The sequence below is a fragment of the Rhincodon typus genome, chromosome 9 (assembly GCF_021869965.1).
Source record: "Rhincodon typus isolate 14 chromosome 9, sRhiTyp1.1, whole genome shotgun sequence".
Lineage (NCBI taxonomy): Eukaryota > Metazoa > Chordata > Chondrichthyes > Orectolobiformes > Rhincodontidae > Rhincodon > Rhincodon typus.
The window spans coordinates 67,670,213-67,696,610 of record NC_063340.1 but is presented as its reverse complement, the minus strand read 5'-3'; the positions used below and the strand labels follow the sequence as shown (position 1 = coordinate 67,696,610).

General features: G+C 40.5%; 1 protein-coding gene across 2 annotated transcripts in view; it reads right to left on the bottom strand.

Moving 5' to 3' along the window:
* LOC109921860 (tetratricopeptide repeat protein 7A-like) overlaps nucleotides 1-26,398 on the bottom strand; it is a 298,546-nt gene that overhangs the window by 69,388 nt on the left and 202,760 nt on the right. Inside the window, exons 19-20 of one of the 2 annotated variants that reach the window (XM_048601438.1) lie at nucleotides 16,480-16,682; nucleotides 13,180-13,529 (exon numbers count right to left, since the gene is read on the bottom strand). In XM_048601438.1, the coding sequence (XP_048457395.1) occupies nucleotides 13,518-13,529; nucleotides 16,480-16,682 (215 nt within the window). In that variant the 3' untranslated portion in view covers nucleotides 13,180-13,517. Of the gene's footprint in view, nucleotides 1-13,179; nucleotides 13,530-16,479; nucleotides 16,683-26,398 lie in introns of those variants that run through there. The other variant, XM_048601437.1, reaches the window with a different exon arrangement.

The following is a 26,398-nucleotide window of genomic DNA, read 5'->3' as shown; positions in this document are numbered from 1 at the left end:
CTTGTGGCACACCGCTGGTCACAAGCCTCCAGTCTGAAAAGCAACCCTTCACCACTACACTCTGTCTTATATCTTTGAGACAGTTTTGTATCCAAATGGCTAGTTTCCCATGTATTCCCTGTGACCTAACCTTGCTAACCAGTCTATCATGAGGAACGTTGTCGAACGCCTTACTGAAGTCTATATAGATCACATCCACCGCTCTGCCTTCATCAATCCTCTTAGTTACTTCTTCAAAAAACTCAATTAAGTTAGTGAGACATGATTTCCCACGCACAAAGCCATGTTGACTATCCCTAATTAGTCCTTGCCTCTCCAAATAGGTGTAAATCCAGTCCCTCAGGAATCCCTCCAACATCTTGCCCACCACCAATGTCAGGCTCACCAGTCTACAGCTCCCTGGCTTTTCCTTACCATCTTTCTTAAACAGTGGCACCACGTTAGCCAACCTCCAGTCTTTCTAGCAAAGACATGGGCAACGTGGCTGATAAGTGGCAAGTAACATTCCAGCCACATAAGTACCAGCCAATGACCATTTCTAACAACAGAAATGTACCAATTTCCCCTTATCATTGAATGGTATTACCATTGCTGAATCCCCTACAATTAATATCCTGCAGATTGCCATTGACCTGACCTGACCTGACCAGACCAGACCACACTGAAGTGGACCCACCATATAAACCCTGTGACAAAAGAACAGATTACAGGCTAGGAATTCTGCTGCACACGGCTCACCTTCTAACTCCCTGCAGCTTATTCACCCATCCATAAGGCAAGGTCAGGAGTGTGATGGAATAATCTCCAAATGAACATAGCTCTAACAACACTCAAGAAGCTAAACACCATCAGGACAAAGCAGCTCGCTTGACTGGCATCACATTCACTAACTTAAATATTCACCCACTGTAAACATTCCTTCCACCAATGTTGCACAGTATGTTAGTATGTACCATCTACAGAATGCACTGCAACAACTCGCCCATGCTCCTTTGGCAGCACCTTCTGACCAGCAACCTATACAACCTATAAGGACAACGGGAGTACATGCATTGGGACACCACCTTCTGTTTTCCTTTAAGCCACATGCTGTCTTGATTTAGAAATTACTGTTGTTTCCTCGCTGTCTGTCACCAAGCCAGAGCCCTGGAATTCCCTCCCTAATGCTTTGAGGCCAATGATTTTAACTCTGCTTCCTTCTCCACAGATGCTGCCAGACTTCCCGAATTTCTCCAGTATTTTGTTTTTATACAACTGTGTGTATGGTCTGTACGTATAAATTGACAATTTCTGTGCTCCTCATTGGCTAGATGTCCTCCAGATAAAAGATCAAACCACCTGATTCTGCTATTATCCTCCTTTGTGTAGAAACATACTTGCAGCCACTCCAGTAAGCAACACATGCAAATCCAAGAAACCTGATATTTCCCAGCTGCACAGTCATTTTTAGCATCAATACTGATGATGAAAACAAGTCAGAATAACTAGAAATACAGAATTAAAAATGTGTGCATATGTGCCCGTACATGTGGACACTGGGTAAATAAGAATGGTGAACAAAACAGTTCAGGCTTTTAAAAAGCAGGGGCAGTTAAAAACTGCAAATTGCGGTGATATGTGAAATTAAAACAAAAATACTGAAAATACAAAGCCGTTGAAAGGGAAAAGCATCGAGATTCATTGAAAATTAAACCTATTATTTATTTGTCCTGGGCCAATTTGCGCTGTATTTCAAATACTTTCCATTCTTATTTTGAGAAACAATATGGACTTAACGAAAATTGATTGTGGGAAAAGGCAATTGTTCATGATGCAGCTTCTGATGTAGCAGTCGAGAATAAAAATAACCTCAGATGCTGAAAAACAGAAGTTGCAGTCTCTTTTTAGGTTTCCCCCACCTGAAAAACAGTGCAAGAGCATGCCCTATGGAATTTAATGTCATAGGCTACTGATTTGAGATCTAGGCAATGTGCCAAAACGAAAATAAATGATGAAAACAGGGAAGGGATTGGATAACTATTAGTCCCAGAGCAATCCTGCATTAGTTTTCAGTTTTGCCTTGTTTGACAGTTAATGAGGTTACCGAGAGGTAGTCCATTGAGGCTGCCAGACAGGCCCACTGGTGCGGCCCAATGAGGAGTGCCTTACTCTATTGCTTTGTCCAGGGAGTAGGAGAGTGTAATGGGAATAATTAGGCCAGAAAGATGCTCTAAACCCAATACCTGTGCCATCACTAACAACATCCATTACCACCTCCGTAACTGCAGCTGACTCTGACTCTGCCTGTGCTTGTCAACTGCTGAAAAATTTGTCTAGATCTTTCTAACCTTTAGACTTGACTACTCCACTGTGCTCCCATTGTACCTTCCATATACCTGAGGTCATCCAAAATTCTGTTGCCAGTTTCTTCACTCAGAACAAGTCCCATTTACACATCACCCCTGTGCTTACTGACATATAATGGCTTACAGTCAATCAAACTCCAAATTTTAAAATTCATAATTCTTATTTCTAAACTCCTCCGTGGTCTTGCCTTTCTCTATCTCTGTAAACTCTTCTAGCCACAGAGCCATACAAAAGATCTGCACTTCTCTAATCCTGACCTTGTGAGCTTTTTAATCACATTAACATTGCTAGCTATGGCATCAGCTAGCTGGGCTATAAGCTCTGGAGTGCCTTCACTAACATGCTCCACCTCTCTAACTTTCTCTTCCTTTTAATGCACTCACAAAAAGCTACCTTTTCAAACTAAATTTTAATCACCTGCCCTAATGCTATCCTATGTCATTCCTGTAAGGCACCTTGGGATGTTCTATTACATTAATGGCGCTATATAACTTGTGTTTTAACTTAATGACCATGGAGTTCATGTTAAAAAAAAGAATATTTTGAACTTGATTATCCTGTGTGCGACTGGAAAGTTGACATCATGCCAATCCTCTGCAAGGTTGCCCTGGGAGGAGGAGCATATGTCAGACAGCATTCTCCGCCCCCCAGGTGAAGACGGTTTGCTTTTGTTCAATATGAGCGAGGTAGCAATTAGAACTATAAGCTCACATCTACTGTTACTGGCTGCATAAGAAGAGCTCTTATCAAATACCAGAGATCAAGTAAAATCTAAAAGTTTGGAATATGGATTGCCTATGAACACAAAAATACTGTTAGTTAGAATCAACACATTTGAAGAAACTAGCGTGAGGATTGAAATGGATGTGTCACACTGGAACAAGTCAATATGTTTGTCTATTTTGGACAAATTATAAGAGAAGATGATGCGTAACTGCGGCCCAGTGTCCATGGTATACCACAGGGATCACTCCTGGGTTCCTTATTGTTTGTGATATTCATAAAGGTGTCTATCAAGGAGAATGTAGGGGCAGGGAGAATGATAAGTAAGTTTGCGGATGACACAAATATTGGCCAGGTGGTCGACAGTGAGGAGAAAGGTGTTAGGTTACAGGAGGATATAAATGGATTTGTCAGATCGGCAGATCAGTGGCAGATGGAAATTAACCCTGATAAATGTGAGGTGATGCACTTTGGAAGAAGGAATATGACAGGAATACTACACAAATGGCAAGACACCAGAAAGCTCAGAGAAACAGAGGGATCTTGGAGTGCTTGTCCACAAATCCCTGAAGGTGGCAGAACAGGTTAATAGGGTACATAAGAAGACCCACAGATGGTTGCCTTTATCAATCATGGCACAGATTAAAAGATCAGGGAGATCATGTTGTTGCTGTCCAGACTTTGGTTAGGACACAGCTGGAATACTGTGTGCAGTTCTGGTCCCCGCACTATAGGAAAGGTGTGATTTCACTGGAAGTGGGGCAAAGGAGATTCACTAGAATGTTGCCTGGGATCGAGTATTTCAGCTCTGAACATAGCCTGGATAAGCTCTAGTTGCTTTCTTTGGAGCAGAGGAGGTTTTGGGAGGGGATTGGGGGGAGGGGTACCTAAAGGAGGTGTACAAGATTATGAAGGGCATGGACAGGGTGAATAGGCTGTTTCCCTTAGTCAAAGGGTCAATAATAAAGGGGCATAATTTTAAAGTGAAAGGCAGGAGGTTGACCAAATTTGAGAAAAAACCCTTTCACCCGAGGGTGGTAGGGCCTGGGAGGGCAGTTGAGGGCACTAACTTTATAAAATATATGAATGAGCACTTGAAGTGTCGTAACATTTAAGGCTATGTGCCTAGTGCGGGCAAGTGATACTATTGTAGGCATAACATTTTTGGTTGTACATACTTGATTGGCTGTAGAGCCTCTTCAGTACTGTATAATTGTTGGGCAGGTGTGATGCAGATGTTTAAAGAAGAACAGAAATAACAAGAAGTAGTTTTGTGAGGATGAAGGATGTATTCTCAAATAAATTCAAGCTTGTAACAAGGCCAAAGAATACTTATGCATGATACATTCTATCTACTATCCTAAACACCTCAGTAAGTAAAGATCTTTGAAATGCAGATATTAAGATACATGCTAAAAATTCCACATACAGCCTGTAAGATAAATGAAGAGGTATTTAAAATTTAATGACCAAAAACGACTCTAAAATATGATGTGCAGAGCAGAAAGTGTCAGAATTTCAGCCATTTAATCAGAGCTGAAAAGCTGCAGAGATCTGTTACTGAGGACAAAGTGGAGGACAGCTAAAAGGGGGAACAGCATAGGCAAATTTAGACAAGGATATCTGAGAGTCGTTGCAAACAAGATAGAGTGGATATGTGAGGATGGTCTAAGATTGATGAGCATGGAATGCCATGACAGCAGAACTCCTGGCAGAAGTAGTCAGTCAGATGCAGCAGTAGATTTCTGTAAGTTATAAAAACATAAAAGGAACAGGCGCAAGTCCTTTGGCTATACAAGCCTGCTGTGCACGGCCTTTATAAAAATTCATTTGTAGGATGGGCCAGCTGGGCCATGCATTTATTGCCCATCCCTAGTGGCCCTTGAGAAAGTGGTAGTGAGCTGCCTTCTTGAACCGCTGCTGATCATTCAAATCAAAGCCATTTTCCTGCAATATACATGTGTATGTTGATATTTTCAAAATCTAGAAATTAATTGATGTCTATCTTGAACATACTCCATGACTGAGCCTCCATAGCTCTCAGATGTAGAGAACTTTCAATGTTCACTGCCCTTTGAGTGAAGAAATTCCTCCTCATCTCAGTGATAAATGTTCTGTGTTTTATTCTGAGATGGTTTACTCTGGTTCTTGACACACATGAAAACCAAGAGAAACATCTTTGCTGCATCCACAGAATGTTGTATGCTTCTGCAAGATCACCTCACATTCTTCTAAAGGGAATACAGACCCAGTCTCCTCAATCTCTCCTTGTAGGTCAAGGTTTTGGTGCTTTTGGAGGTTATAGAGGGAGAAGTGAAGGTAATATGAAGGGATTTGGTAACAAAGATGAGAATTTTAAAATCAAGTTGATACTTGACCAGGAGCTTATGTGGGTCAGTGAACACAGGGCGAATAGGGAACAAAATTTGTTAAAAGTTAAGGCTGGGGGCCTTAATGACCTCGAGTTTATGGAGGCTAGAATGTGGGAGAAAGCCCAGAGTGACCAAAGGACTTGCCTGATTCTGCTGCAGCATTAAGGGGTACAATTGGAGATTGGTATTGTTATGATCCCAGCTGATATTATTATTGGGTAAGTCAGATTCCAAACTGAGTAGTTAGGATCATTCAAAGGAGGGAGTTCATCAACTTCATCTCAAATCTAGCATTTATTGCATTGGAACACATTTCAGACTTAGGCACTGAATCAGTCTTCTGTTTTACAGTTAGGAAGTGGGTATAAGTATAAACGTTATACTTCCTTATCTTGCCATGCATGTTGTTGGCTATATTTTAAGTATCTCCTTATCCTCACTGTGGTATTAGAGTTCCTAAGGACAAGGTGTATATTGACCTATTGCACAAAAACAAAATATCTGTTCCTGTTTACTTCACAACCTTTTCAAGAAGATCCTGGAATTCAGATGGTTCTTGGGAGATGGAATGTATTCCTTAAAAGCAGATGATTTGTATCTCATACAAGACAGCTTTGTGCCACAAACAACACTAATGCAAAACAAGCAAGGACGTCATGTTGAGGTTGTACAGGACATTGGCAAGGCCACGTTTGGAGTACTGTATACAGTTCTGCTATAGGAAGGATATCATTAAATTGGAGAGGTAATGCTCCTCCAGTTTGCATGTGATGTCATTGTGGCACTGGAGGAGGCCCATGATGGACATGTCACCGAAGGAGTGGGAGGGGTGTTAAAATAGTTGGAAACCAGAAGGTGTTGTCGTTTGTCACATACAGAGTGCAGATGCCCTATGAAACGGTCTCCGAGTCTACGCTTGGTCTCACCAATGTAGAGGAGGCCACATCGGGAGCAGCGGATACAGTAGTCACCCCATATTCCGCCCTAGGAGCCTACAGCCCAATGGCCCAAACATGGAGTTCACCAGTTTTAAAATCTCTTCACTCCCGGCCTCATCCCATGTCCAAGCCTCCCTCTCATCCCCAACCTGACACAACCTGTCCATCTTCTCTCCCACCTATTCACCCCACCCATCCCACTGACCAGTCCCCACCACCCCCTACCTGCACTCACCTATCACCATCCCACCTACCTTCCAGAGCCCCACCCCTCCTCTCTATTTATTTCCCAGCTCCCTTCCGCCTCCCCATTTCTGAAGAAGGGTCCCAACCCAAAACGTCAACTTTCCTGCTCCTCTGATGCTGCCTGGCCTGCTGTGTTTCTCCAGTTCCATACAGTGTTTTCTCTGACTCCAGCATCTGCAATTCTTGCTATCTCTGTATGTACTGGAAACTATGTATCCTGTTCTTTGTTGACAGAAAGACTATGTGCATATGCTGTCAGTTTCAACTCAATAAAATAGGAAATAACTATTCACTGGTTAATTTATCAGTGAAATGCATTGACCAGAGTCAACCAGCGTTATTTAAAAATTAAACAAAAATTTAACAGTTAACAGTCAGTCATCATTAACTGATACATACTCCACGGCAATTCTTCTATCAATCAAAGTCCATCTGCCAACAAATCAGCAGTCTCTTCTCATACAGTATAAATGCTATTTTTCCTTTATTTTAGCATTTTTTGCAAACTACGCCGATGAGTGCAGCATGAAAAACTTTGCGACAATGCACCTTTTTTTCAGAATACCAAAGTTCTTTACTACCAAATGACCATTGGAAAAGAGAGAGCAGAAAAGAGAGACTAAAATAGAGGAGTCATTTTCAAGTGAACAGGTTGCAACTAGTGTTGTACTAAGAAAGAGGCTCATGTGTTAGCTGTGACTCAGTGAGTACCATACTCACCACTGAGTAGCAAGGCTTCAGATTTACTTGTCCTCCAGGACTTGAACACAAAAATCAGGACAAACACTTCAGTAATGAAGTAGAAACAAAGGAGTGCTGTCATTTTGAGGTGCTGTCTTTCACATGAGAAACTAAACCAAGGCCTAGTTTTCCCTCTTTTGGAAAATACGATGGCATTGATTTGAAGAATAGAAAAGGAATTATTTTCAGTGCCCTGGTCAATATTTGTCTCTTGATCAACATTACAAACAAATAGATTACCTGATTGTTATCATGTTCTGTTTGTGGAAGCTTGCTGTATGCAAATTGGTTGCTGTTTCCTACATTACAACATTGACTACACTTAAATAATACTCTATTAGCTATAAAGTGTTTGAAATAGCCAGTGATTATGTAAGATGCTATATGAATGCAAGGTTTTCTTTCGTGCAGATCTAAACACTGACTTGAAATAACTTGGCTGAATTCCTTATGCTGCACTGTAAATTCTATTTAATTCTTCAGTTTTTGAGTATTTGCAAGCAACAAGCAGAAACTGCTACCCACGGCACCAATCCTTCAGGCCATCATTCTTCCTAGCTGCAGGTTGATTGATCACAGATAAATTGTATTTTTATATTGTTGTTTTGTACAGCCTTTCTTTAACAATAAGGTCAGGCCTCAGATTGGAAAACAGAAGTTATGGTTGCACCTTTCATTTGTAAAATGCAGTGTCTGCACTTGAATCAATCCCATAATATAGTAAAACAGGTTCTGGAGCAGTAGCAGCTAAAACAAACAGAATCCGGCTCATTTGTAGTTCTTCTGCCCAAAATTAAGTACTAATCTTCTATGAATTAACAGCAACTGAAGGAGAATCCTTGTTCTAGTAGAGTATTGGGTTTGTAGAAAAAGATCAAAAGGTGAAAATGGCTGCCAGCTCAGGGTGGTTCTGGCCACAATACTAGATTCATTTGATTTCAAACGTATACTGGCGTGGAAAATGGTAGGCCTGGTACTTAGGAAGGATAATATCAAATAGACCAAACAGCCTACTTCATCCATACAGATCTAATTGTCTAACCCTATCAAGTTTGTAGCTAGAGAAGTACACTATAAAGCAAAAATGTTGCCGTCAAAGTACTGATGGTGTCTACAGAACAAATCTGAACATATTAAATTAATTTTAAAACACCTTAAATGTAGCCTGTGTTTTAGACTTGCTCTGATTTTTAACACGCACCAACATTTTGTTACACAGTAGCTTAGATCACCGACATACTGCACCACCATTCATCTTATTCCTTTTCCTTGGTGCAGTAGACAGAAAGGGATAATGATGCACTGTGTTACAAAAAGACAGTGTTCAATCTGTTTAAATCATTAATTTGAAACTATTAATCAGTGGGATACCATTTAGCAGCTTTGATCCAATAACAATATGCTGCCATCTAAAGGTGAAAATACACAGTCTCCTTCCTTAAAAAACAAGATCTGCCCAGAAACTTTGCTCTACTTTTACAGCCGAAGTAGTTTAGCACAAATGAGCAAAGCTGATGTCCCAGCAATTCACATTAGATAACTGAAGGGAAATAAAAGTCATTTCATATTCTGCAGAACAAGCACCTTTTGGGCAGAAGCGCTTGAGGGTTTGTGGTGGGAAATAGGGTGTAACTATGAGGAAACAAGATGTAGAGCTGTATGAACACAGCAGGCCAAGCAGCATCAGAGGAGCAGGAAGGCTGACGTTTCAGGCCTAGACCCTTCTTCAGGTCTAGGCCTGAAACGTCAGCCTTCCTGCTCCTCTGATGCTGCTTGACCTGCTGTGTTCATCCAGCTCTACACCTTGTTATCTCAGATTCTCCAGCATCTGCAGTTCCTACTATCTCTGTAACTATGAGGACTCATTTTTTTCAGACCGACAGGAGATATTTTATCATACAATTGAAATACTGATCATAGTTGGCAATCAGAAGTCGGAACTCAATCTGATATTTACACTCTTTATCCAAGGAATATATTGATCAATTACAGTGTCCCACGTTTACCCAACCGAGATCAGCTACCTCGGCTTTGTTCCTGTCCTGTAGTCTATCAAAGAGCATTGAAGTTTGACTATAACCAATCCGTTGAAGAGGGTGGGGGGAAGAAATCATGAGGGAAGTGGGAAGTGGCTGTGGGAAGCAGACAACTGAGGTGGAAAATGGGGACGGGAGGGAGTGGTGAAAAAAAGTGAGGGCAGGAGGGAGCAAAAATGGTACTATCTTATATTTCCCTCTTTGCTAGATTTGCACTGTCTTTGATGCAGGTAGCTGCCTGGGGCGTTGCCATCAGTAATGTCACAGGCACTGGAACCGCATGTGCAGGGAGTGTGCCTTCTGCTGTTCCAGTTTCAGCAAACACTGCCACAGCTTCAAATCAACATCTCCCATTATGTTTCCATTCAGTGTTACCAATGTAGCTGGGAAGAAGTAACTTTGAAGACATGTATATATCAAGGTTTCTGTTCATGTACTGAAAATCCCCCATTTCACAAACAGTTCAAATTCTAACTGTAGATGTAAGAAATTTTGTAACAACATGTATCTATTTTTTGACCTTAGAAATTGATGGGAAAGAAACCCAGTTTGATAGATCATACAAGCAGAGTCACTAGAAGTGAGGACACTATACAATCACCTAACAACGATAAAGTGCAACATCTATTTTAATGATGGTAATTATTTGCTTATACTGTTTTTTTCTAGTCCATTGTCTTTGATGGTATAATTGTTATTGCATTATAATCAGCGAACAATATGTTAATTTAAATTAAATGTCATATTCTTCCCATGAATGATAATTCTGTCTTTAAAATATGAAGCAAATAGTACCACTATTATTGTGGACAAAACTACCTGTACATAAACATTTAGCTAGTTGCAACCTCGTGAATTTGGGGAATCTACCAAGCTCTAAAGTGCCTAATAAACCTGATTTTGTACATCTCAGCAACCAATATTATAAATTGAAATTTCCATAAGACTCCTTTATTAATAAATACATTTACGACAGAGCTCACCATCTAGGGCATAACCACAGTCTAATCCCATTGTTCTAGTTTTTATCTTGGGACTTCAAAGTCTGTGAAGTGGCAACATATGACCCTGAATTTAAATCCATTAGAGATTGCTACATGGAATAAGGAAACTGGATTTTATAGTGCAAAGGACCAAAATCAACCTTTTGAAATACTAACTAGAACAATATCAATACAGCGGCAACACATCAGAAGATTTCAGATACACTATAAATTATTTCCATAAATTAGCTGATGCTTTCTACTACTGTAAGTTTTACTTTCTATGACTGCAGGTTGTTCACATGATGGCACATAGGATAGTGAATCTCATAACTGTCACATATTCAGCAAATTTGATCAACTCTAATTCAATAAATATATATCATTGCCAAAACCAATTGCTCTAGGAGGTTTTTTTTCTTTAAATTTTGTTTTTTAACACCTAAAACCTCAACAGTACTTGAAAACTTAACTCTGATGAGAACTTCAATAGTAGGCCTGTAAGTTGTGAAGCTCTCCCAACTCCCATTTTTGCACACTCCGAATGACTACAAAAAAACATTATTCAGTTGATGAAGAATCTTTCAGAAGCACCTAAGCAGATGTGCTGCTGTCATAATCTTTGCTATTGTATTTACCAGCAGTGCGATAGATAGTTCATCTTTATAAACATCCGTTATTCGACCTAGGTTCTAAATTTCCATCTTTTTCTCCTCCCTCCATCCAGACTTTACTTGAAACCCAGATCCATTTTTGATCATCACCACGAACTTATGTTTAGAAAATATTACAGGGCTAATTCCATGATCTTGTGCACCCGACAGGAAGCCATGTTCACAGGAAGTGTGAATTAGAGTGCTAGGACTACCGGCAGAGGAGCAGGAAAGTTGAAGTTTCAGGCTCTCAAGGGTACAGACCCGAAACGTCAACTTTCCTGCTGCTCTGATGCTGCCTGGCCTGCTGTGTTCCTCCAGCTACACACTGTGTTATCTTAGACTCCAGTATCTGCAGTTCTTACTATCTACTGGTGTAGCCTGCATGTTTTTTGACAGTACCTTCTCTGCTCCGAACCCTTGAAATAACCCACGTATTTTCAACGATAATCCAATTTGTCCCTTTTCTTACAAAAACAACTCTTAAGTGAATAAAGAGAACTCCCCAGAAAGAAAGAAATGGGACATTTGATCTAACATGTCTGCTGTTATGTTTAAACAGATTTATGCTCTATATGAGTCTCCCCTATTTTTATAAATCACCACAGAAGACTTACCTAAGAAAATGTTCCTGATTGTTAGATAGCTAAATACAGAGAGTTAAAAAAATTGCTATCTCATTCAGGAGGCCTTAAGGCTAAACAGCTTCAGAGTCTCAAAATACAGTCAGTTCTACTGACTCGTTTTGAGGGAAGCAATAACTTATTTAATGCCATAATCAATCATAAAATTCAAAAATTAAAGCAGATAATCCTAATAATTCAGAACAAGAGAGTTAATAATAAAAGAAAGCATTGATTTTAAGGTTCTGATGAAGGAATTGTCCAAAACCCTAACATATTTGCCCCCAAATACTGACTGACCTGCTCTGAATTACTGACCTTCTTGCAATTTCCAAGCATTCATTGTTGATTCCCGTTGAGGTACAGACCCACTGATGCTAGTTGTCCTCAATAGTACACCCCATTGTCAGTTTTCTAACTTTCAATTAGTATTAGTAATTTTATTTGGTAAAATTTTATTATCAGCAAGTAAATAACAAATTATTGCCACCTGCAGAGTCACAATAGCATAGAGGCGAACTATTTGGCCATCCGGTCATGACAGCTCTCTGAAGAGCAATCCAGTCAACCCCATTCTCCCTGCTACTTCCTCTTAGCACTTCAAGTTTAATTCCCTCAAGTGAAATTTAATTCTCTTTGGCAATCATTCTTTATCTCAGCTTCTCCGACCCTCACAGGCAGTGAGTTCTAGTCATTACTACTCACTGTACAAAAGAAAAGTTCTTCATCACATTGTCCCTGCATCACTTACCCAAAACCTTAAAACTGTGCTGCCTATTTCTTGCGTCATCAACTAATGGACACAGTTTGTCTTTGTCCACTTTATCTTAACTCATTATATTTTGCACACTTCTATCTAATTTCCCTTCAATCCCTTTTGCTCCAGGGACAGTAACAGCAGCTTCTCAAACCTAACGTTACAGCTAAAATCCTAATCATTGCAACCATTCTGAGAAATCTCCTCTGCACTCCCTCAAGGGCTCTCACATTCTTCCTAAGGTGACGACTAGAAATACATGAAATACACTAGTTGTGGCCTAAACAGCATTTTGTAAAGGTTCAGCATAATATCCCTACTTTTGTATTCAAAAACAGCTGTGAGAAACAGAATCACACAGATGATATACTGAAAGACAGTACAAGAGCTGTCTATGAAGCAAACAAAAAAACCTTACTACGTATTTCTAAGTAAGATATTCAATAAGGATGCACAGGGTTACCCTAGCTGCTTCAAATGAAAACAAATAAACAACAATTAAAATCTTAGGGTGCTGTAATCTTATGAAGACACAAATGAAGTGGTGTGCGTAAGACTGGGATCTTGAACAGCAGAAAAGTTTCAAAACAAATTCGCTGTTTGATATCTGCTTGGTGTGAGGGAACTCCAATGCAATGAAAAAGCAGAACAATTTTTGTTGGAATGGTGAATTTTATGGGGTGAATTAAAAAAAAGTTCAAAATTATGAAGCAATTGAACACAGAAGATCATAATAGATTATTTCTGATGGTTGAGGGGTGTAGATAAATATAAATACAAGAGATTTAGCACTGATGGGAGAAGACATCTTTCTCTGCAGAGGTTTTTAAAGCTGTAGAACGCACTGGCAGATTTAGAGATGAACATTTAATAACAGGTTAGATATACAAGGCTCCTATCTCTGCCTCTCCAGGTCCATGTTGAAAGAACATGGTGGACATCTGGTTTAGTCATTCGCCACTTGATCTGGCTGGGCCATGAGGTATTGCTGGTCCCTGTTGTCAGATGCTGAACCCGTTCATCATTCCAGCACCATCCTGAAATGCAAATTCTTTTCTCCTGTGCAGACTGTCTTCTTAAACCGTGCTCTGCTGTCTCTTCATCCTCCACTCTAAAATTAAGTCCAAGGAGTTGGATATAGATCAGAAGATTGATACTGTTCTCTTGTTTCCACCATGTCAAACTTCTTTCAAGTTCCCTCTGCACTAACTGAACTTACATTGTAATGTAGGGTGTGTGATTTACATATATTTTAGCATCATACATTTGGAGTTTGGATTTTGAACTAGTGGCATTTAGGGTTTGGTTTGCATCTATGAAGGGATTTCATGATTAGCTTCGAAATATTTCTGGACCGTAGTGATTTAATTTAAAACAAATATGAAAGAAAGAGACATTTCCTGGAGAGAAATGGATTTTTGGTTTTCTTGAGAGAATTTTATGAGTAGAGTAAACAGCTATTAGGTTTCAGATACAAGGATCTAGAATTTGTTTTTTTATGACTTAACGTAAATTTCTATTACCAAGTTTGCAGAAGTCTTGGCTGAAGCTGAATGTGTAAGACTTTTGTTCCTGAAGAAGTGGGATAGTTTAGCACTGTTAAGAAAAAGGTTACTTCAGTGTTCAGTTTGAGTTCAAAACTAGAAATGTTTGTTTAAAACCCGGAAGGTTTATTTGACGCTTAAAAAAAAATCAAAGCTCGGTTGTATAAAAACTCAAGGAAGAGGCATTAGATTCTCAGGACTAGAAATTGAAACCACAGCTAAGTCACAATCTCACTGAATGGCACAGCAGACAATGGGCTGAATGGCCCACGTCTGCTCCTACATCCTGTGATTTTAATTAAATACTGCACACAGCATTTGAGATGTGGTCTCAGCAATGACCTGTATAAATGAAGCATAACAAGCTTACTGTTCTAAGGAAGGGTCACTGAATCCGAAACATTAACTCTGATTTCTCATCACAGATGCTGCCAGATCTGCTGAGCCTTTCCTGCAGTTTCTATTTTTGTTTCTGATTTCCAGCATGCACAGTTCTTTCAGTTTTTACTAAGCTTACTTTTATGTTCAATTCCTGTAGTGATAAAATAAAGCATTCCAACAGCCATCTTAATGACTTACTGAACTTGCATATTAGCTTTTTTTGACTTAAGCACTGGAACACTTATATTCCTCTGTGAATATTATGGTAACACTATTCTTCCGGCCAAAGTGAATAATTTCACATTTTCGCACATTACGTTCCAACTGCCAGATTTTTGCCCACTCATTCTACCTCACTCCATTGGTCTTCAATCTTCTTTCGTCCTCTTCACAACATAATTTCCTACTTATCTTTGTGTCATCTGCATAATTAACTGGCATGCATTCGCTCCCCTTTATCCAAGTCACTTATACAAATTATGAGTAGTTGAGGTCTTAGCACATAGTCCTGGACCTGTTTTCTGCTGGTTAGCCAGTCAATCTTCCATCCTGCTGATATGTTACCTCTATATAATGAGTTTTCATTTACTGAAATAACCTCTTATGTGTGACACCTTATCAAATATCTTCTGAGAAATCCAAGTACAGTAAGACTACAGGCTCCCCTTAATCTACAGCAAGTTCTCTTTCAAAGAACTCCAAAAACAGTTTAAACATGATCTCCCTTTGAAAAAACCATGTTGACTCTTCCCAATTATTTCAGTTTTTTCATGCCTTTGTGACTTCTAGACCTTTTTCTAATGGCCGGCCTCTGACATTTTACTCTCTGCAAACATGAGGTCATCTGAAACTGCCGATGTAACTTTTCTCACACCCATTTGTAATCCTGTGCTTGCTGACACACAGTGGCTCTCAGTCAAGCAACATTTCACTTTTAAAATGCTAAACTGCAATTTCAAATTGACGTTTTCAAATCCCTCACTGATCTCACTGTAACGTCGCCCAACACCAAAAATTTCAGAAATACCTACGCTCATTATTCTGGCCTTGTAAGCACCCAAAGTTGCTTGTTCCCCAGTTGGAAAGCTTCAAAGTTGTCTTCAGTGGTGTAGGGCTTAAGCTCGAGAATTTCCTCCGCAAAGCTCTCTGACTCTTTCCCTCTCTTTCTCCTAGTTAAGTCTTTAAAAATTAGTTCTTTGCCCAAGCTTTGGATCATCTGCCTCAATATCATCTTAGATGGCTCAGTATTCAATTTTACTTTATAACAGTCGTGAGTTCCTGGGGTGTTATATTACGTTAACAGTGTGATATAGGTTTTGTTTTGGTTAAAGGCAAAGGGAATAAAAGGATATGAGAACAGAGCAGGCACACAGGATTAGAACAACTACTCACATAGGAAATAAACCAAGACAGGCTAATTAGGAAATTAACTGGCTACAAACAATTTCCCGAATTCCATTTAATGCAAGCAGAGCTTGGGTCACATCTATTCTGAAATCTTCAAAATAAAGAATTGTTAACATTATAATGTCATTTAACTTATTTAACTTGTGATCTTAAAATCCAAAATTGTGAATTACATAAACATGTGATCTGATTGTTAATTGGGACAATGTTGAAAGTGATTTGCTTTTCTTTGAATTAAATTAGTGCAATGAATATATATCCTAATTATCATCATGTTGTATGCTAAATAAATTAGAGTTCATTTTACTGGCCAGAGTCTTTAGTCACAAATTCACTTCCAGATCTGTGAAGTTTATTTATTGCAGCTGATCCATTTGGCGTAAATGTCAATATTGTTCCTAATGTCCCTCAACTAGAGGCAATGAGAAAGAAACAGGCAGTATTCCATTCCTGATCATAGACCAGTTGGTTTGGCTGGAGATTGAGAGTATACAAGGATAACAGAAAAGAACAGGATTGATGTTCTCCCACAGTGAAACAGCTTGCCGCAGTTACAGGGTTTCTGGCACCAGTGAAACTATATCTCATCATGAACTAAGAACTTCAAGAAAAATACGGGGGAAATAGGAGGGCATGTCCGTTTCTAGTGAAGGGAAGAGGCAAATCATGGGTGGAGAGAAGGGATTTAGTTTCCTGCATTACTGAACTGTTCAATTAAAAATAACTCACCAATTGTTCCATGATCTTTGCACTTCTTGGATTTATAGCAAGAACCTCATCATAAAAGTGCTTGGCTCCACTCAAATTTCCTCTCATCTCTTCTAGCATCCCACGCATGAATATAACATCATTCGACATAGAGAAAAGACTTGCTGCTTCTTGGATGCAGAAGGAAACTTCTTTGGTCCTTTGTAGTTCCAGAAAAAGTTCAGCTAGTTTTTAAAGGAAATGAACAGTATTGATTATTCAAATTCCCTGAAAGAAAAATTTGCACTTAAACAGTAAAAAGACTTTTTATCTGAAATGCTAATTGGCTTTAGATTTTACAGTGGCATACTACATTACTGAATTAACATTAGGTAGAAAATTCTACATTTTTAGAATGCATCACGCCGCACATGCATCACACACAGATCCAGCATGACTTCAGCCAGGACTCTGGGGCACACAGGCAAGTTTGAGATGGACAGTAGGATTATTAAGAGGAAGGGGATGAGTTAAAAAAAGGTTTTTGAAAGGGAAAATGACATTGGACAGAGAAGCAGTGACAATGTCAACAAACAAAGTTAAGTCAGTAGGAGTCTTGAACCCTCAATCTTCTACCTCAGCGACAGTGATGCCAACACTGAACACGGTTGATAAGAGCTCAAACCTACATACTTTTCCTATTCTTATTCTTCTCCCCACTAACTCTTGCTGGACATAGTTTCAAGAGTGCAAAGACACTCAAAAGTAGAAGGGGCCCAACTTTTATAAGCAAATAGCAATGACATTTAAGTGCCATAAGCGATCAGGTGTTTAATTTTAATTATTCATCATTTACTTATTCATTGGACTTACGTCCAAATAATATTGACAACCTCGAGTGAAAACAATAAGTAGACTCCTATTCAAGCAGAGAACTTGAATATCATGGAATGAATTGCAATTTCCAATCCAGCGAGATTTCATTTTAAATGGCTTTCTCTATTTTATAGAAAGTTCTTGGAACTGTTTAGCTGTGTGTTTAATCAAACTAATATTTTGGACGAGGTCCTGCTCATTTGTCATTCTAATGTCTTCAGCTGGAAGCAAAGAATTAAATTGGCAATAAATTAAGCAAAATATTAAGAAGAGTTGTCAAAATCAATGAGAAATTCTTTATAAATTTACATTTTTGTCCTCACATACTCTTAGCTTATGATTGGCTGAGAAATTGAAAGTAGCTTGTGAACACAGACAGTTGCTGATCCTAATGCCAATTTTACTCAGGAGTTTAACAACACTACACTTTCTGCAAATGTTGCCGACTCATTGATGTTATAGCGCGTCCACCAAGAAATGGAAGTGTTTATGATTGCAGGGGAGTATAAAGTTTCATTTAATGTCATTTACCTAACTTCCTATCAGACATTATTCAGTTTTCTTTCAAAGTCATTTTCTTTCTCATCATCCAGTTCCATCTCAGCATGGTGAGAATTCTCCGTTCAATGCAGCAACATTATGGAACACAATGGTGTGAAGCAACTACAAGACAAGGCTTCCTTAATTTGCACTAAAAACTGTACCACTGCCCCTATCTTTGAAGAGTGAACTCTTCAAACATACATTCTTCATGCTCTAATCTTATATGTTTGTCTGAGTGATGTGGCTAAGTTAATGCAGAAGTGAGTGAGTGCAAAACCTTGAGAGCACTGTGTGCGCTGTGGGTACCTTTCACCACTAGGAGGTGGATTGAGATGAAGCGTAACTTCTTTTCACTTTGAACGTTTAACAGTATGGATTTAAAAAAACACATACAACTTCATGTCCTTTCTATGTAGTATACAAATCATTCAATATCATAATTCCTTTAAATACAGTGTACTATGTCCTTCTCTCCTGAACTCATGATCTTTACCAAGCAGTGTACTTTGTGAACAACCTGGCTCCTTACCAAATTTGGCTATCTATTTAAGCTACAGTAATCTGATTTTTGAAAATGGTTTGTTCTGCACCATTTGCATTTTCCAAGATTTTACACGTCACTGCCAGTAGCACAGACAAAAATACTTCATATAGAATTTGTATTGGGGAGAAGGAAATGGAATTTGAAATAGTTCTACAGCTGTGTATTTGTCTGAAATTGGCACTTAACCCTCTCTAGTCTAGGTCTAGCAAACCAAATATTGTTAAATCAACTTCCTTACATAAAGAAAGTTGGAGGCAAAGTCTATGGATGCCAATGTTTCTGCAGATATCCCCCATCCTTGAAATTTCTTTCCCTTCTCTCTTCAATAATCTGACTTGCTGGATATAGCTCCATGAGTGGAGCAACCCATAACTACTTTGTCCAAGTGGTTATCTCATCTGAGAGAGTTCAGGAAGTATATACTATATACTTGACAGAGAAGGACAGCTTCAGTGGATATCAACATACACATGGTATTTTAAAACAATGGCCATTGGTTAGAGCGCTGGCCAATCTGATCCCTGCCTTACAGAAAGATTGAGCCCAAATGTGGCATCCGTACAATTATGTGGACTTAGGCAAACTGATTCAGTCCAGAAGAGGAATTGAACCCAAGTCAACCTGAAACTGTATGGTTCAGTTACCCATTGTGCAGTGCCTTGAAAAAATCTATCGGCTGAATCTTACCATGTTTTGGCTGAGTGCGAGTAATGTTGAGTTTGGTAGAGTAATTTTCGCCATGAGGCCAAATGGGTTTTCTCACAGTATCTTATCAAACTCATCACATTAATTGTTGTTTGAGTACTCACGGTGAGAATCAAATTCCTTTTCCACTCCATCTTATTATGTGCCATTCACAGAGGAACTCACTGTTTAGTGAGGGTCCTCCATTAGACCAGTATCCCCAGGACCGCACCATCTTTCAAAGCCTGCTGTGTGGGTGCAGGAGTGGTGTCTGGTGGATATTAAAAGAAATAGCTACAGAGATAGTGGATGCACTGAAAGCAATCTTCCAAGAATCCATAGAAAAGTTCCAGAAGATTGGAAAAATTGCCAAATATAACACCTTTATTTGAGAAGAAGAGTTAAAAAAAAATGCAGGTAACAATGGCCAGTTAGCTTAATGTCTGTTATTGGGAAAGTGCTAGAGTCTATTTTAAAGGATGTCATAGCAGAGCATTTAGAAATACTAATACGATCAAGCAGGGTCAGCATGGCTTCATGAAGGGGAAATAATGCCTGACAAATTTATTAGAATTCTTTGTGGAAGTATCAAGCAGGATAGCCAAAGGGGAAACAGTGAATGCAGTATGTTTGCATTTTCACAAGGTATTTGATAAAGTACCACACACATTAGGCTACTGAAGAAGAGCCCATGGTGTTGGGGTAGTATGTTAGCATTAGTTAGGCCAACTAATAAAAGAGAGTTGGGATAAAGGGGCCATATTCAAGATGGCAAATTGCAACTAGCGGAGTGCATCAGTGCTGTGGTGCAATTATTTACAATATATATTGATGACTTGGGTGAGGAAAATAACTGTATCGTAGATGACACAAACATGAGTGATTTTCCCAAGGACTAGCCCATTTCGCTCAGAGGGGAGTTCCTCACACACTGACACAGGTGAGGGAGAAACTGCCCAGGCCACTGGCAGTCAGAGGCACCTGCCGAGTCCCCGTGGCAGATAAACCTGTGGTCTTGGCAATGAGGGACTTCATGCAGATTCACAGGGAGGGGCAGCAATAGTCGGAAGGCTTTCAAGGAACATAAACCTAGAAGATAGGAGCAGGAGCTGGTCATTCAGCCCTTCAGTATGGAAGTCAATATACCATTTGCCTTCTTCACTGCCTGCTGCACCTGCATGCATCTGGCGTACAAGCACACTCAGGACTTACTGCACCCACTTGTTTCCCAATCTGTAGACAGATAATAATCTACTTGCCTGTTTTTATTACCAAAACGAATGATCTGACAATTATCCAATTATACTTCATCTCCCATGCATTCCCTTAGTCACTCAGTTTGTTCAAATCACATTTCTGCATCCTTTCACAGTTCACCCACTTGCAGTGAAGCTGGGGTAATGATGCCACTGCATGGAGTCACTGCCCATCATTGCTCAGACTCTGCAGCAATGCAGCCAATCATCTGTCTCCTTGGGCAGGTTGGCAGCTGCTATGCAAAGCCAGGCCCAGCACCCTCAGGGTCTGTTGGAGAGTTGACCACACCTGCACTCTATCACCCTCAGGACCGAAGGCAAGATCAGAGTGGGACAGGGAAATTTGAGTCTAGTCCAGGTGCTCCCCCAACAAGACTACCGGACTGTGCCACAAGGCACCCTGTTGGAGAAGAAGATGCACACAGGCCCTCAACAATTTTCAGACAGGACGCTGTGCAAGTGGCCAGGCCCTCCACCTCCACCTGCCTGCCCACTTGGAAGTTCCAGCCAAGGAGGGTCAACTTGTCTCTCGGCATGTCTAGCCTGCCCAGACCCAAATGCCCCAGGGCCGTCAGACTAAACCTCCAGGGCCAATGGGCTCCACTATGGACAGGGCCCTCTACCCCAGTTGCAGAGCAGGGGAGATCAGTATATTGCAGTGGGAGGGACTGGAGGAGTAAAGTGCAATATTGTCGTGCGTGAATAACGGCTGAAAAACTTATACATAGTTTCTTGGTCATTATATCTGGTGTAGCTAGTTTGTCCACCATACGATGTTATTTGCACAAGTTTATTTTGAAAACGTTTTGATGTTTAAAGTTTCTTTCACAACCAGTGGTATGTAAACAGTTCATAAACCCTTGCGTTTCACCATTTACGTGGTTATTCGTGTTTCTGTCGTGTCTGCAGATACTTTGCAGTGCCCCGTGGCGTTCCTCCTCCACAGGTAATGAGACGTATTGGTTGGGGTCTATGATGATCACTAAATACATCATGAACAACAGAGGGTAGCAAAGTGTCTACGCGGCATTGGCTCACTCCATCCTCTTAGCTCCCCCTCCCTACTATGATTGCCTACTGTTTGACTGGCTGTGTGCACAGGGCTGTATATCTCAGGGAGCTTCCCAGCAGTGATGGGAACATGGAGGTGCAAAAAGATGATCAATGCTGCAGGATGGCCAAGAGGTGGGTATCCTATGCTTCTGTGTGGCCAACATATCATGTGGTGGAGAACAATGTTGCTCTGGTGTGAAGGCCCAGTGAACAGTTACAGATGCTGTCCCTGACCTCACCAGTCAGATCACTTACCACGCCCCACCAATTGCGAGTCCCTTCAAAGCCATTCTCCTCTGCATTGTGTATTGTCCCTGTTCTTCATGATTGATACAACAGCAAGTGATCCTCTCTGAGCAGCTTTCAGCCCTAGTGCTAACGTGCTGCTGAAGCAGCCAACATCAGGCTCTCCTCCCCGAAAGTGGAGTGCCAGTGTCCCTAGTGGAAGGCCACATGTGGTTGGTGTTGGTGGATCGCTCCTGCTCTCCAGTTTGTCTGTGGGCATCGTGGATCTTCTTGAGTATGTGGCTAGTTGAACCCGTCAAGAACCTACTCCGGTTTCCATGTTGAGATTTTCTAGTGGCTAGTTTGAACGGTGAGTTTCTTAAGATAGCAATCATGATGAGTTGAGCTGTTAATAAGCTGTTCAAGAAATAATAATGATCATCAATTGGGAACTTGTTGCTGACTTGCAAGAATCTTGCCACACGCTGAGAAAGTGAATGTGATGCACAAGGTGACCTCAATCAGACTAGACTTGCTGAATTTTCACTCCATTCTACCACTCATCTTGCCAAGCCCACTCAGCTCAGAGCCCAGCAAGATACAACTCTATGTAATATTGGTGAATGGGGAACATCATGAGGCATTACAGTGAGTTAGTACTGAGCACTGGGTGGCATGGTGACTCAGTGGTTTGTACTGCTGCCTCACAGCACCAGGGACCTGGGTTCGATTCCATCCTTGGGTGACTGTCTGTGCAGAGCTTATACATTCTCCCTGTGTCTGCGTGGGTTCCCTCTGGGTGCTCCAGTTTCCTCCCACAGTCCAAAGATGAGCAGGTTAGGTGGATTGGCCATGCTAAATTGCCCCGTTGTGTCCAGGGATGTGTAGGTTAGGTGGGTTAGCCATGAGAATTACAGGGATAGGGTAGGGGGTGGGTCGGGGTGGGATGCTCTTCGGAGAGGCAGTGTGGACTGAATGGTCTGCTTCCATGCTGTAGGGATTCTATAACACTTGATACAAAAATTCAAAACTGACTTAAAGTCTGTCAGATGCATGTGTTGTACAAAGATGCTGTTACAATAGACATTGTAATGGAGTTAACCTGAGTTCCACAAACTCCAGTCCATCTATATTTCTTACACCTACATCTATTCCTCTACCTTAGATCTTGCTCAGTCCTTGGCAACCTCTACTGATTCCCATTCCCTGGTGCAGTAAAATCAAAATTCTTGTCCTTCACTAGGGGAGGCAATGGCCTAGTTGTATTATCGCTGGACTGTTCATCCAGAGATCCAGGTAATGTTCTGGGGACCTGGGTTTGAATCCCACCATGGCAGCTGGTGGAATTTGAATTCAATAAATATCTGGAATTAAGAATCTAATGATGACCGTGAAACCATTGTCGATTGTCGGAAAAGCCCATCTGGTTCACTGATGTCCTTCAGGGAAGGAAACTGCCATCCTTCCCGGTTTGGCCTACATGTGACTCCAGACCCACAGCAATGTGGTTGAATCATAACTGCCCTCTGGGCAATTAGGGATGGGCAATAAATGCTGGCCTAGCCATCAATGCCTGCATCCCGTGAATGAATAGAGAAAAAAGTGGTAACTTGGACGTCTGCTACAAATGGTTGTGGGGTTGACATCCTTTTCACATCTACTTCAAATTGGTTCACCCGGAGTTTGTAATCCCCATATTCTGATAGATGTGTGGATTTTAATATCACTGGCTCAGATAAGCCCTAAAACAAAATCCTTTGATTGAATGGTAACCCCTCCTACTATCTCTCCTTTGATTGAATGTTGCTCACATCCGCCATCTGGTGCAGGCCCATCATCAGTGCAGCGTGATTTGAAAAGTATGGAAGCACATACATCCGAGTAAGGATATTTCTGTTTACTGAATAGAAGCAGCTTTAACAATTAAATAAGATGAACAAATAATTGCACGATCACTGAGGGGGAAACATTGCGAGAGTGGATGAGGGTTCAATTGATTGTCCAAGCAACTGAGTCACAAAGTTTTTCTGAGGTGCAAATGTCCATGTAAATGTGGAGTTGATAGGGATTTTTCCAACTCCTAGTACAGATATCCAAATTATTGTCTTTTGTTACAAACCTCTCCAAGGCCTGTCAAAAGTAAAGTTTTCTACGAATGGCTTCTAAATTGTTATCCATTGAAAATTGAATAATCTGGAGTTTGGACTTTCTAATCCAATGGTTGTGTGGATGTTAGCACCACAGTAGGGAAAAGCTAAGCATCTGTGCTTTCTGTGGGGGTGTATTTATTCTGTCATCTGCCCTCACCCTGCCCACAAAACTGAGATGCAAGCACATTCACAGAGGGGAGAACCAGTCAGGACTACTGAGTATGGGAACAGGTTTACAGAGATCCAGGGTCCAGAAACAGCAAGGAGTTTACACTGGGAGTTGGTGTTCACCTGCCCTGTGTGGGGAAGGGATTATCCATCTTGTGCAGCCTCCAGATACAGAAGAGTTCACACTGTGCAAGACTGTTCACCAAAGTGTGTGTGGGAAGGGATGATTTTGTTCATCTGTCTTCTTTGCTCAACAGCTTATTCACTCTGATAAGAGACCATTTAAATGCTGTTAACTGTAAGAAGAGTTTTAGAGGCATTGTTCTGAGGAAGTGTCATACCAGACCTGAAACATTAACTTTGTTTTTCCTCTCCACAGGTGTTGCCAAAACCTGCTGTGTGTCTTCAGCATTCCATGTTTGTGTTTTAGAAGCTGTTACTGTCATTATATCTGTAGCCTAATAATTACAAACCATGCCTTTGTAACTTTAGTTTCCCTTGTGCCCTTTGTGTGCATATTTTAGCTGCCACTCTAAACTGGAGCTCATCATTTCTGTTTCCACATCTTTCTCTCCATTTTTTACTTATGCACTGCAGAAATTCATCAAAGATCCTTAGATAGCACCTGTCACAGCCATGATCACTACATCTAGAAGGACAAGGGCAGCAAATACATGGGAATACTACCATGTTCCAAGTTCCCTTCTAAGCTATTCACCATCCCTGACTTGGAAATATATTGCTATTCCTTCAAAATCCTGGATTTCCCTCCCTAAAGGCCTTGCGGGTCAACCTACAGAAAATTGATGGCAGCAATCCAAGAAGGCAGATCACAACCACCCATTTCAAGGGCTTCTAGGGACAGCCAATATATAAAGACTAGTTCAAAATGACCATTGCCAATGGTTTCAAAACTCCATACAGTTTACTAATGCCTGGAGGGAAGGAAATCTGCCCTCCTTACCTGACTGGCCAATGTGTGACTCCAAACCACATTGCAATGTGAATGATTCTTCACTGGCCTCTGAAATAGTTGACCAAGCTATTTGTTCAAGGCAGCTAGGGATGAGTAATAAATGAATGCCAGCCTTGCTTGTGATGTCCACTTAGCAAACAAGAATGAGGAAAAAAAACTGAACATGCAAAAGCCCAACTGTCCAGTATTGGGCCCTCCATTCACTATACATCTGGACCTACCATTCTGGTCAACAGCACCTCAAAGTTTGATGCCCTGTCCCCATTAAAAACAAAATACTTTCTCTCACCTTGGCTGTTCCTCTGGTATGACCCTCCTCTGATTTTTAAAATTCATGGATTGCAGTTATGAGTGAATATGATTGACAACTGGTTTAGCCATTCACTGTCAGTTCTGACTGGACTACCTAATATACTGCTTTCACTTATAAAAACTGCTCAATATTCAAGGATCATACTGAACTGTAAACATAACCTGTCACTAAGCTGTTCTTGCAAACTACCATTCCATTTCTAACTTCACATTCCTCTCCAAAGTCCATGAACATGCTGCCACTTTCCAAATATGCTTCTTCTAGACCTATGTTCAGATTTCGAAACTTGGCACAGTATCCTTACCGATTTTATGAAAATCGCAAAACAACCTGATCAAGACCAGGCCGATCAAGACCATTGTAAACTAAACCTTCTCATTCTTCCCATCTTGCTTGCAGCCTCATGTACAGATGACATCATCCTCCTCCAAAGCCTCTCCACTCCTATCCAGTTGGGTAGGATTGTACTTGCCATTCTTAGCTATTCATTCATAGCCAGCGAATCACCTGCAATAACTTTTCTACCCGCTCCTGCTCTGTTCCGTCAAAGAGCTATTCTTGAACCCTTCTATTTCTCATCTACATGCTGTCCCTTGGCAATATCATCTATATCCGTTTCCATATGACATCCAACACTATCGTATCACCATCTCTCTTGCATTCTTTTTTATTTAGAAAACTACCAGTAAGAAAATCATACTTGCCAGGCTCTAACAAATTAATCCTTTAATAACTGACAATCCTAATCTTGCTGACTTTGGTGAATGTTTCAGGATGGGTTAATATAAAATGGAGTTAGGATAATACCTGAAGCACTCACATATAGTGGCATAGCAGTTTGTCTTATGAATACTTAGATTTGCCAGTTTCTGTCTCCAGCTTAAAACCCTTTTTAAAACATAGTTTATAGGAATGCAAAACAAAATTATTCAGGAAAGTGATTGCCAATCCTTGACCCATCAGGCTTTCCTAATGTCTAAACAGTTTACAGTTGAAGGTTTTCATAGCCACTAACAGTTTTCAAAGATGATAAACCAAACTGACAAAGCTGTCAAACATCTACAGTAGAAAAGTTCTTAACTACCCTCACACTAAGTTTGTTCATTTTGCTTACTCTTCTATATCAACTCATATAAAAGGAGGCTCACTGTAAATTAGATATGGCAAGAAAGA